This window comes from Salvelinus namaycush, chromosome 29, assembly GCF_016432855.1.
Source record: "Salvelinus namaycush isolate Seneca chromosome 29, SaNama_1.0, whole genome shotgun sequence".
Taxonomy (NCBI): domain Eukaryota; kingdom Metazoa; phylum Chordata; class Actinopteri; order Salmoniformes; family Salmonidae; genus Salvelinus; species Salvelinus namaycush.
Window position 1 is genome coordinate 21,588,803 of NC_052335.1, and position 13,597 is coordinate 21,602,399.

Here is a 13,597-nt window from a genome sequence, read left to right on the forward strand (position 1 = left end):
CTGGAGGGATTTGCTTTGACCAGCGCTTTCAGTGTGGATAACCATTTTATGTGTACTATCAGGAAGAGAACTGAATATGAAGGTGAATAAGACAATGTTTTGGTCTGCATGGAAAACATCCCTATCTGTTTATTGCATTATTACGTTGCATTTTCTCTTCTATGGATATTTTATGTGATGTTCTGATTACAGTATTTTAGTGCTTATGATTTATGAGTTATATCATTATAGCTGATTGTATTCGCTAGCTGTCTGATTTACTGGTGATTATAATCAGTCCTGATTGAGATATACTGTACGTCTGGCTTGGTCTGCATTAGTGAGTCACGTCTTCAAAACTGAAGGAAAGCAAGATGCCACCTCCGATTTAGTCATCTACATTGTCTGAATAGGCGATAGCCTTCAACATGGTAATCGGTTTTAATAGCTTACATTATCTACTATGAATCATGGTGTGAGTCAACACAATAAACACGTGTGGTAGGCATGTTATGACTGAAAGGTTTTATATCATTACTGAAAGATGTTGTGGTTCACTTAGATGGTGCATGACTTCTATTCCTGATCTGCTCTGTGAAATCCCTGGTAGCAATCCAGAGACGGGATATGGGGAAGAGGGACGGTGTCTCCCAAAACACTGCTGGATCCCACAGATTCACTTTGGCATCTCCTGCCATTGAAACAACACTTCAACAGCACAGCCCATGCAGTCTTCTTGTGCACCATGATCAAAAGTGCATCCTAAATGGCACCCTAGAGCCCTCCAAATGGCACCCTAGAGCTCTCCAAATGGCACCCTAGAGCTTTCCAAATGGCACCCTAGAGCCCTATGGGTCTATCAATCAGGCTTAGGAATCTCTCCATTGGAAGTACGCTGGAGGAGCCTTACTCAGTGACTTTTGAGCGCACTGAAGTCACTTGTTAGTTTGGTGCTCTGACATTTGAACAACCCTGGGAGGTGTATCCTCTAAAGCCCATTCAGCAGGAGGTCGCCTGTCCAAATATAGCCCTGTATTGAAGAGGAGAGCTCTCTTCTCTTCCTGGCTGCTATGGGAGACATGTACTTAATTAGCCTCCCTATGTTTCAAAATATGGAGGTAACTTTGTAGGCTTTGTTTCAAATGACGTCTTTCCAAAGCAAACGGACAAATAGCAGGAAAATGAGGTGGAAAAAACAAAGGAAGTATTGTGGCCTCCTCTACTGGGATTTATTTCTGAATAGAAGAGGTCCAATGAGCAGTGTTACATGATCAGATGGGCATTTGCTGTCAGAGGCCTTTATAGTAACACATGTAACGCTGAAATAACATTGTCTCTGCAAATATTGTACTGCTGTGATGAATTTAATTGCATGTTTTTGCAATGTAATGTGTTTTCTTATCAGTTACATAAACAAGCATTACACTCCTGCAATATTCAAAGAGATTTTCTCCATAAATGGCTGTTTATTAGCGTGTTTGTTTGTGTTTTATTTATGTTCTGCAGTGCCATTGTCAGAGGTTGTCACAGTATTTTTAGGTTTGGCAGGCGTCCTCGGTGCCTTGGTGGGGTCTCTCTGTGGTGGCCATTTTATCTGACCGCTCACTTGGTCACATGCTGCCATTTTGAACAGAGGGGTGCTGGGAAAAGCCTTTGAGCCTGCTGAGAGGGACACACCGAGGACGTGCTAGCCTTCCACACTGTCACTCACAGCGGCGTCAACAGCTACCACTGGGTTGGATAAAGATCCCATAGGGGAAAGATAAAATACTATTGGATGGCCATCTCCCAGATATAAATAAGGCACTGTCTCTTGGAAGGCCATTTCTCTTTTTTGTAGTAGAGTATCTGGGATCTGGAAAATCATTGTTTTCAAGAATACCTCAGTGGATAATTCGATAATGGTGCCTGATCAATGATATAATTTTATGATTTGCACTGCTATATGACAGGGTAACAGTGGGAGTAACAGTGGTAGTGGAGAGGCAGGCAGTTCCCTATGCTCTGTGAGCAGGACTCTTGTGTTTGTGTGTGGCTACAGTTATGAGAGGCCCTGACCCACCAGGCCTTTCTGAATAATGAACAGTCAACTGTTCATTCACAATGCTGCCATGTGACTTCATTCCTTGAAGTTTCCCACTGAACACGGCTCATTATCGGACATTGGGAGCTCTCTCTTCTCTCAGTGGAGTGAAAGGAAGAGGGGGACCCAGGGACAGGGTCCTGATTGGGCCGTGGTGGAGGCGTCTCAAGCCTCTTCCTCTCTCCATGCATCTCATCCACTTATCTCTGTCACTTTAAGCCTCCTGGGAATCGGACATACGTATACTGTCGATTAAAAACTTATCACAACAATGGCCTTCATGACAGCTGGTTGAATGTAATTTATGGTGGACTATGCGCTAACAAATTATATTTGTCACCTAGAGAGAAAATACTACAGAAGGTTCTAGAAATAGTTGGTTGAAATAGCACTGAAGTTTTCTACGTTCCTTTATGAGTACATGCACATGTTGACACTGCGCCCCGTGTCTCATCTGAGCTGTTGTAAAAGCTCCACTTTCCCTCACTTATCAATCCTCTTACCATCAATCATCAATCAATCAAATTTATTTTATATAGCCCTTCGTACATCAGCTAATATCTCGAAGTGCTGTACAGAAACCCAGCCTTAAACCCCAAACAGCAAGCAATGCAGGTGTAGAAGCACCTTACCACAATGGAGAGCTTATAAAAAGGTGCTATCTAGAATTTAAATGGGTAATTCAGCTGTCCCCACACAAAAACCCTTTGAAGAACCCTTTTTTTGGTTCCAGGTAGAACTCTTTTGGTTCCAGGTAGACCCCTTTCCACAGAGGGTTCTACATGGAACCCAAATAAGTTCTACCTGGAACTTAAAAGGTTTCTACTATGGGGACAGCCGAATAACCCTTTTGTAACCCTTTTTTCAAAGTGTGCAGATTAATAGGCAGTGGGGCTATTGAAAGCTTGTTAAATTCTCCATAGAATGGGAGGCTATGAGGAGGATAAATGAACCTTGTGGCTGGCAGGGTGTGCAATGCTTGTGATGAGTGGTGGTGGATGTTTGAGCTTCAAGGTCAGCCTAGCCCAGAGTAATCAGCGATTTCACATGGCATGGTTCTCTTTCAAGCCATTGTCACTGAGTAAATTGGCTGGGGCGGCTTTGCGTGTTGTTTGCTGTGCACAGGAGGCTGACACAGGAGGCTTCCATGGCCATTACCCTTATCACACTCGGCCAAGCTGCTCTAGGTCATCACTCCACATTGGTCCCACCAGCACTGATGGACAGAGGGAGACTGTATGCTGTTTCAGCCTTTAGTTCAAGTGACACTAAAATGTCAAAGCTTTGATGACAAAGGTTGTGAGAGCAGACTACATGACACAGGGGCACAACTTTGGTTTTATAAGTGTGTGTGTGTGTGGGGGGGGGGGGGGGGGGGGGGGCATAATATGGAATAACACTTTTTTGGTTACTACATGATTCCATATGTGTTTTTTCATAGTTTTGATGTCTTCACTATTATTATACAATGTAGAAAATAGTCAAAATAAAGAAAAACCCTTGAATGAGTAGGTGTGTCCAAACCTTTGACTGGTACTGTATAAAAGCCTTGATGTCGCTGAAATGGAAGACAGCTCTCTCTGTTGTTGACTAAAATAAGTGCATGTTTTTTAGAGATATTCCACATTCATGTTTGCAGTTTGTAGCCTAACTGTTACCTTTTTTAAAGGTTTTTGTCAAGATTGTCCATCTTTATCAAAATGTAGTTCTGGCCACCTTCGATGGAGAGATGTCAGTCATCTGGGCTGGGCTCATTCAGTATATTTGTCCTATACTTGTCCCTTCAATCCCACCCCCCACTAATCGCAGAAGAGATCATTGAGCATTCCTAGAAATAGACATGAACATTTCTCTCCAATAACAACTTCTTGAGGTCCTAGGTGGTTGTTCAGTATTAGAAGGATGATGTGCTGCTCCAATGTTATTTAGGATTAGGAAAGATCAAGACTGGATTAGCAGTCTTTGTTTTAGAGGGGTTGTTATTAGGTAATGTCTGTGTTGAGGTGTTGACTTCAAAATATTTGACTTCCTTCTTTGCATACTTTCGAGGAGAATATGTTTGCTGATTAACTAGGATATTTTAGTCTTTAGTGGTCTAAACTGTGATCCTTTCTGATTGTGATAACATAAGCCTTTACACACCTACACCTTTCAACCCACATATGCACATGATGCTTTACAACGCCCTCCTTGCTGCACTGTGTGAGCAAGCTCAACCGTACGGAGATAAGCTTGTGTTTCTAACAGCAATGGGCGGGCGATGTTCTCAGTCAAACACACACAAGCTGATGCCTCCCTCTTGCCTTCTGGCACTGGACTCTCTCTCTCATTGGCTGCTTGGCACAGGGGCCTGCTGGCAATGCACACAGCTCCTTTTATTCCAGTGGACATAGATGAGTGGAAGACTGCGAGGAGAATGCCAACACCAGTTCCTGCTGCTTCCACTCTGCGAGGGCACTGTGGGTTCCACTGCTACCCAGAGACTTCTGTTGTATGGACCCGAGTCCAAATAGAGCAGTCTATCTGTAGTCACACACAGTTATGGATGCATGTGTTTAGCAGTGGGCCTTTAAACGCACTCCTCAGAACATCTCAGCACACACAGGGCCTTTAGGGCCACACTGCTTAACCAGCACAACACGTATTCCAAAGCTGGCCACAGATAAAGGAGAGGGAGCCATGAGGATTAGAGGGCCCATTTAAGAAGTGTTTTTCACCTAGTGAATGTTTACATAACACTAAGTCAAGACAATTACATTTTTGGTCTAAATGACCCTGCTTGGCTCTGGCCCCTATTCTGACTAACCTCTCCCCCTGATTCCATCTTTCACCGGTGCTCCAGGTGTTATGCTGGAGCCCTGTTAAAAATAGTGACAAAGCTAATGCAAGAATCGCCTGTCTTGACTAAGGGGGTTTTGATTCAATTCTAAATGTTGTGACATTCAGCGAGTGCTTATCATCTACGGGACTGATACTTGGAGGTGATGCACCGTCTGTTGAATGATGACTAGATCGTTTTTCTAGTCACTGTCTCTCTCTCTGTGTGTGTGTGTGTGTGTGTGTGTGTGTGTGTGTGTGTGTGTGTGTGTGTGTGTGTGTGTGTGTGTGTGTGTGTGTGTGTGTGTGTGTGTGTGTGTGTGTGTGTGTGTGTGTGTGTGTGTGTGTGTGTGTGTGTGTGTGTGTGTGTGTGTGTGAGTGTAAGGATGTGAGTGTGTGTGTGCACAAATGTGTGTGTGTGCATGCACGTGTGTGTGTTGTGTTCTTGGAGGTAGGATATGTTTTCTTTGGAAATGTATAGGGTGTCTAAATGTGTGTGGTATAAAGATAGTATAAAGATAGTGAATAGGCCAGGAGAGACTGTAATCTATTGAAAGATAGTGAATAGGCCAGGAGAACCTGTAATTACATCTCTGAATATGTTTTATTTTGCATTAATTAAGCAACAAGAGGGAATGTTTAACATGCACAGTAGATTTGTAATTTAGTCATTCAGTACTGTACTGCTGTGAAATGAGCCCCCTGCTGGTCAAATTGTATACTGCATTGCATATTATTTTAAGACTTACTGGTTATCTGTCCATTACTACATGGGGTCTCATAATGTAAAAGGCAAAGTTGTATATTTTAAGGGGAAATAGAGCTGCAGTAATAACATGCAGGAAAGATTGCATAACACATGGTTAAGTATTGATCACATGTGTACCAATGCCCCTGTAGTAATAAAGTAGTACCAATCAATAGCCATTAGGTCAAGGTAACGAAGGTCCTGGATATTTAGACTAGAGCTAAGGGACCAAATGTCCTTAGAGCAGGGTATTGAGGCAAGCAGTGCTCTTTGTGAAAGCACTATGGTCTGTAATAGTGCTCATATTATGGTTCAGTATGTAGAGATTTACCATACCGTACTGTACCAGGGTTGAGGAGAAATTCACTACCTCTTCTAGTCTTTTTAAGAAACGTTTGTGTGTTGAAAATGCCTAACCACTTGCATAATCTATTTGCATACACTTCAAACAGACATACAGTCACAGTCAAACGTTTGAACACCTAATCATCCCATGTTTTTTTTGTTTTTTTTTACAATTTTCTACATTGTAGAATAATAGTGAAGACGTCAAAACTATGAAATAACACATGGAATCGTGTAGTAAATAAGAAAGTGTTAAACAATTCCAAATATATTTCATATTTGAGATTCTTCAAAGTAGCCACCCTTTTCCCTTTCCCTTTCCCTTTGCCTTGATGACAGCTTTGCACACTCTTGGCATTCTCTCAAACAGTTTCATGAGGTAGTCACCTGGAATGCATTTCAATTAACAGGTGTGCCTTGTTAAAAGTTATTTTGTGAAATGTATTTCCTTCTTAATGCGTTTGAGCCAATCAGTTGTGTTGTGACAAGGTAGGGGTGGTATGCAGAAGATAGCTCTATCTGGTAAAAGACCAAGTCCATATTATGGCAAGAACAGCTCAAATAAGCAAATAGAAATGACATTCCATCATTACTTTAAGACATGAAGGTCAGTCAATGTGGAAAATTTCAAGAACTTTGAAAGTTTATTCAAATGCAGTCTCAAGAAAACATCAAGCGCTGTGATGAAACTGGCTCTCATGAGGACCGCCACAGGAAAGGAAGACCCAGAGTTACCTCTGCTGCAGAGGATAAGTTCATTAGAGTTACCTGTACTTCAGATTGCTGAAGAGTTCATGTAACAGACACATCTGTTTTTGTTGTCTCTTGGTGTCATTCAGATAACTCTTATTAGATTTTTTATTTTTTATTTAATATAATATCTTGTGTTTTTCTTGTCTACTACTGTTCTGTACTTTTTCATGTATTTGTAAGTTTTATGTGGTCCCCAGGAAGACTAGCTGCTGCATGTGCTGTAGCTAATGGGGATTATAATAAGCTAAACTAAACCATACCATTCCATATAGATTTAGTTAGAAGCATGAAACTTTCACAGTCAAAGAATTCTTCTGATAATTATCATTAAAATAATCGGCCTATTACTGATTATTATATGTACATGTGTCACGCCTGCTCCCACTCTTCCCCCCTGGCGCTCGAGGGCGCCAGACTCCCCAGCACTGCTCACTCCTGCCACCATCATTATGCACACCTGCCTTTCCCCCGTCACGTGTATCAGCGATTATTGGACTCACCTGGACTCTATCACCTCTGTCATTACCTTCCCTATATACGTCTGGTTCCCCGCTCTGTTCCCTGCTTCAGCATTGATTGTCGTATGTCCTTGTTAACCCGTGTGCCGACGCTGTGCCTGTCTTGTTACCTGTTAGTTCCTGATAAAATGTTGACTCCCCGTACCTGCTTCTCATCTCCGGCATCGGTCCATACAACATGTATGTGTTGCAGCATGCACAATACATTCATTACCTTTGTAATGTGCACAGATATATTCTGTTGTATTGTAATGTGTGACGGAAAGCTTGTGTAATGAGTTTCATAAACTGGGTGGGTCGAGCACTGAATGCTAATTGGCTGAAAGCCGTGGTATATCAGACCATATACCATGTGTATGACAATGCATTTATTTTTACTGCTCTGATTACTTTGGTAACCAGTCTACAATAGCAATAAGGCACCTCGAGGGTTTGCGTCGTGCCTAAGAACAGCCCTTAGCCGTGCTATTTTGGCCATATACCACACCTCCTCGGGCCTTATTGCTTAAACATAACACAGTGTTATCAATCAGGTACAATATGTTTAGACATAAATTACACTTTGTTGTTGTGTTCCAGACTATGCTATGAGAACAGGGCCCAGCGATGACTGATGTGGAGCCTGTTGTCACTGATTTTGCAGCCACTGGGAGGACTGGCAGGAGGAACGCTGTACCTGATATCGCTGGGGCAGGGCCTGCTGACCTGTCAGACAAACTAGCAGAGCTTTCTGTTGTAGGTGGGTAGTGAAATTTACTATCAATTACATGCAGTACTTGATTGCAAAGTTTCTGCGATATTTACAATAATTTACATACGCCTACAGTACATGATTGCATGCTTTCACTCTGTTATGGATTAAGATTAATTGTACTTTGAATTGTAATTCAAAGTATTTTCATCTAAACATTTCAATTCGAATTTGAATCAGTTTATTTCAGAAATAGTATTTTGTGAATATTAAAGATGGTACTCTATCTGGGTTTTTTTAATCATAGAAGTACATGCAATTTCCCATAACAATACTTATCTGTATCTAGCCATTATAGAAAAAATGTGGTGGAGCAACACTTAATAAAGCACTGTCATTAAAGAAACTCTTTACTCAGATAGTTGAGTGATTTTGTGAGGCCCTGCCAGCCCAGTACCCATCACCATTATCAAGTGTCTTCTCTGGACAACCAGCTTTCCATTAATCAACCAGGGTTTAATGGGAAGGGCATCTGGACATTAACAGAATGTAAAATGAACCACAGCTTTAACTGTTTAAATGCAAACAAATGAAAGAATCAGCCATTTTCCTCTATTAATTATAGCCCAAAGGCTATGAGGGTAGTTTGGAAAGGGCTAACTATCTATCAGTGAGGGAAAGCCCAGGAAGTTTGGACTCCAGGAATAGTAGCTGCTGTCTTGGTTATATACTAAAGCCAATACACATATTGCTTCATAGGCAGGAGGGGAAGTCGTTGTTAGTTGGAGGCCTCTGTTTATGTATAATTTTTTTACTCAGCATTGCTCCCTTTCACTTTGTGGCTGCAGTGTTACACCCTTCAACTATAACGACTGGTCCATTGAGCATTAATGTATGAGTCAATAACAAGATTATGCACACACACAGTTGCACACATGCACAAACACACACACACACACACACACACACACACACACACACAAACACACACACACACACGCACACACACACACACACACACAGACAGACAGACAGACAGACAGACAGACAGACAGACACATACACACACAAACACACACACACACAGAGAAACACAAACACACACAGAAACACAAACACAAACACACACAAGAGCTCAAATGGTCAAACAATAGCTTTTGTGAAATTCATCTCCTTCTGTTACTCACATTGGCCTTTTCATGACTTGATTTAAGCAGATTTAACCAACCAGCAGCATATTATCCTAATGTTGTAGAGGGCATGAACCAGATATATCACAGTTGCGTGCAATTTGCAGTATAAATCCCCTATAAAATACAGAAAGGAATTGTCTGTCAAGAAGCAGTCTGTGTTGGCTCATTTTCCCTGAAGACGGTCATCTCAATGATGGTGAAGGCTCTCTGTAGAGTAATTCAAATTGACAGTGTTCAAAACCGTATTAAAATGCTGAATATGAACAAAGCAGTTGAGTTGTGAGGATCTGTGTTAAGTTTAGTCTCTGTTGATATTCAAGGTGTCAGCCTATGTGCTGAGGTTGACAATCTCATATTCCCTTCATCTGGTGAATGCAGATACTGTATCTTCCATGTCTTACAAACAAACACAAAATAGGGGAAAGTATACGCTACAGTTTGGATTGTGAATGGAACGCAAACATTTTCAACTACATGGGCAATGAGGCATTTTCAAAGATATGTTCCTGACTGAAGTGATGAATGTTGCTCTTTGTGTTTCTCAGATGATGGAGGAGAAGGCGGAGAGTGCACGTCCTCTGGAAGCCCACCGAATTGCCCTATAGAGGGTGAGGAGAAGGCGGAGGGGACGTAATAGGGCTGTGGTCTCTGGCTAACTGACTACAAGAGAAGATGGAGAACAAGAGAGAGACTGGCTCTACTATGGCCCGCTTCTCCTCAAACAAACCCCATTGACTAGGCAACTGTAATCGTCATGCACTGTGCTATGCAATGTCAGGACACCGACGATGGAAACTTAAATAGTTGGGTGAAAAAGGGAGAGCGCTATAAAAAAGAAAAGGCTGTTTCTTTATAAGTTAAGGGGGTATTCGTTCAAGATTACCCATAATTCATTACATGTACAGAGAATGAAACTGCACTTATGTCCGGTTCATATTAGCATATGAAGTGAACTGGTGAAGTGGCATGACTGAAAAATGTCATTTCTTATTTGAGCAAGAGGGACTTGTACATACGTTGCATACAGAGCTATTCCAATGAAAGCATTTTTTCTCAGAATGTCAAAATGTAGTTGCAGGAATGTTTATATTTGCACAACAAAATAATAAACATTCCATTTGGTGATGTAAGTCAAATTTGTATCTTACAATTGTTGTTTATTAGAGCACTACAGTGCAACCTCTACTTTGTGTGTTTTTTTACTGTTAAAATATGCATAGTTAACAACTGAGTTATTAGAAATAAAAAATATATATGTATTTTTGGGAAGTAAATACAGTTTTACATTATAGTTGCCACCCATTAAAGATGCATTTCAATGTCCACTGCAGATAATAAACATAATGCTTTATATACCGCATTGTGGTAAATATTTTTCAGATGCTGTAATAAAAAATTAAATAAGAATTGTGTGTTGTCTTTGTACAAGAGAGGCATCTCATTGCACAGTGAAATTGATACCAACCTACCTTGTTTAATCATTGGCAGTAAAATGGTGATTACATTGTCTCTCCTACTCTTTCTTAGTCATCTGCAATAATACAGTACATCAGCAGAGCTTTTCTTAGCCATGGAACCAGAATATTGTTGTGTGTTGTTTGCCACGAATGAAAGGCTACAATACCTTGAAAAATTAAATCATGTTGTTCGTTTTTGTAGATGTAATTTATATCTCCTTATATTGTACCACAGTATCTGGTGGGGACTGATTTGGCCAGAGGAGGGCACCAAACATTCACACCAACATGAATGGATCTTTTACAAAATCCACTGGCAAATATACATTATATTTTTTTAACACCTTTTTTATTGTCATGAAATATAAAGCAACTTACTAACTGAGTATAGCTATTAAACAATACATCAAGGAGACATATTTCCTCAAATAGGGATTATTCATGCTACTGTAATAATACATCTACATTCTATTAAACTACACATAAAAAGCTCTGTATCAAATTTCAAAGCTCTTGGAAGCAAAGCACTGAACATTATGCTGAAAATCTTTAGTTAAAAAGATGATTGTCTCCTAATGGTATTCATACATGCATAGCATATGTTGTTATCATATATTTAATCAGAATAGTCAAAACCTGATCATGCTATGGAATAATTACAGTATCCACAGCCTACCAAATAATATGTAAGACATAAATGTTTGATTTTTTACTTTCCTTCAGATTTAGGATAATTGAAAATGAAGAACTATCTTTGCCTAAAACAAATACATTGGTACTTGAATGCACACAGAATGCATAATAACTGTCCTCAATGCAGAAAGCCCATGGGACTGTTAGAGTGGATTAATCCACTTAATGACAAAGATTTGTCGAACAAACTCTGATTCCAGTTGGGTGGTTTTTCAGCCCTAGATCTGACACATTCCATTTACCGTCTGTCTTGCAGAGCAAGGACAGTGGTTAGTGTAGCTAGTATGTTTACTCTAAGTCACAACAAGACTGATCTGCAACTGCAATCAATGCACAAGCAGTTGATAAATAATATGTGTATTTTGCAATAGGTGTGTCAAATCATGGCATGGCATATGCTATGTAAAGTGAAAATCAAAGCATAGCTTTACAAGCTCTCAACACCAATCAGAAGACAGAAAGTATCTCCTGAGCCAATGGGAAGTAAGTCTCCACCCCCTACGAGCATATTAATAAGCCCCAGACAAATAATGAAGGTTTATGTGAAAAAGCTCATATTGACTCCGGCACCATCTGTATCAACTTTACCTCAGTTCTCTTATTGCACGGTCCTCTAACTCTTCATCATGGTTGATGCCTTCTGTGCCACCTGGAAACTGGTCGACAGTGACAACTTCGATGAGTACATGAAAGCACTTGGTAAGTTTTCATGACTTTACAGTTATAACCTAATAATAAGAAAAGTTATGTATTACCTGTATATTTGTTCAATGACATAATGTACAGTAGTTCGCGTCAGGTGATTAATTTTGCATGATCCCACCTCTCATTGCCTTTTTTCATTACTTTCACAGGTGTTGGTTTTGCAACAAGGCAGGTCGGAAATGTGACCAAACCAACCGTTATCATCGCAAAAGAGGGGGACAAAGTGGTCGTTAAAACCCAGAGTACTTTCAAGAACACTGAAATATCCTTCAAACTGGGAGAGGAGTTTGATGAAGCCACTGCAGATGACAGAAACTGTAAAGTAAGTGCTACAATATGGGATTTTTTAAAAGGGATATATGCACTGGACACTGCACTTGAATATAGGCTTTGTCAGCTAGAACAGCTCTTATATTTTTCCCTGGGTTGGTTTGAGGAACCTGTTAAAGAGCCCAGTCCAACGTTTTCAGTTATTGTTTCCAGCATTTAATAAGGCATTGACTAACATGTTTACTTGACAAATTTCATTCAATTTGTTTATATTTAGCCGCATTATGAACATCATACATTTTGGTCCAAAATGACTTTATTACAAATATAAGCTATTTGTAAGAGCAATATGATCTGGATTATGAAACATTGGAACTTTGGAAGTATTGCATTTATGTCTTCATAGAAGTTACCATAATATATTGTAACTATATTTAACTTGTTGTTGAGAGCAATATTCTGACCTATTTGTCCCATCTGGTTGCAGTCCACTGTGAGCTTGGATGGAGATAAGCTTGCTCACGTTCAGAAGTGGGACGGCAAGGAGACCAAGTTTGTGAGAGAAATCAAGGATGGAAAATTGGTCATGGTAAGAGCCTTCCTAAATGTATTCTGAAATTAGAATTCCTGGGTAATATGGATTTTGAAACAAGGTGATGGGGAAGCAAGGCTACACTAGTACTCGTACTAGTAATGGCGTAGAGGGTATTTCTATGCTGAAAGCCTTTGTGCTGAAGCTGGTATTGCTGAGCATAGTAGCATAGTTCTCAGTGTAGAGATATGTGCAAATAAGTTTAAAAAATGTCCATGGTCCTCATCAGTTTAACATTATGACTCTAGTTTTACATTTCCCACAAATTGTAGGAGTGACCTCTAATAGTCCAAATTACGCAACTTTCAGTTCCAGTCTGACCTGATGTGATATAGGAACTGGACTCTTATTTTAAGAGTCCATCAAGCAATATCTTACTTTTCATGATTATGAATGTTATTTATACTGTATTTCATGTTTGATATCCTCAATGCACAGAGATGTATTTGTTATTTTATCTCATTCACAGACTCTTACATTTGAAGACATTGTCGCAGTGCGTACCTATGAGAAGGCATGAGCTGGGAGACATCACTAGTTAAATCATTTGAGTCCATTTTACTGGACTACAGCCAAGAAGTGTTTTGTTTTTACTGCATGCTGACCTTTGCACTTCATCCTTCCAAATGTTTTACAACATGGGCTGGAAGTCTTTTTTGTAAGACATTTTTATATATGTTTATTTGGTGATAGCTCATCATTTGTAAACCTGTGTGAAACATACTCAAATAAAAGAACATGCACTCAAAATTC

At 40.1% G+C, this 13,597-nt stretch overlaps 2 protein-coding genes across 2 annotated transcripts; both read left to right on the plus strand.

Annotated features, from left to right (window-relative positions):
- The first annotated feature begins 7,849 nt into the window (after nt 1–7,849).
- On the plus strand, nt 7,850–9,761 carry LOC120024002 (cAMP-dependent protein kinase inhibitor beta-like). Its single transcript, XM_038968090.1, has 2 exons — nt 7,850–7,982; nt 9,673–9,761. The coding sequence occupies exons 1-2, from the start codon at nt 7,850–7,852 to the stop codon at nt 9,759–9,761; spliced, it is 222 nt and encodes a 73-aa protein (XP_038824018.1).
- Nucleotides 9,762–11,812: 2,051 nt separating this feature from the next.
- LOC120024284 (fatty acid-binding protein, brain-like) lies at nt 11,813–13,597 on the plus strand. The gene is made up of 4 exons (XM_038968485.1): nt 11,813–11,976; nt 12,132–12,304; nt 12,740–12,841; nt 13,314–13,597. The coding sequence occupies exons 1-4, from the start codon at nt 11,904–11,906 to the stop codon at nt 13,362–13,364; spliced, it is 399 nt and encodes a 132-aa protein (XP_038824413.1). The 5' UTR covers nt 11,813–11,903; the 3' UTR covers nt 13,365–13,597.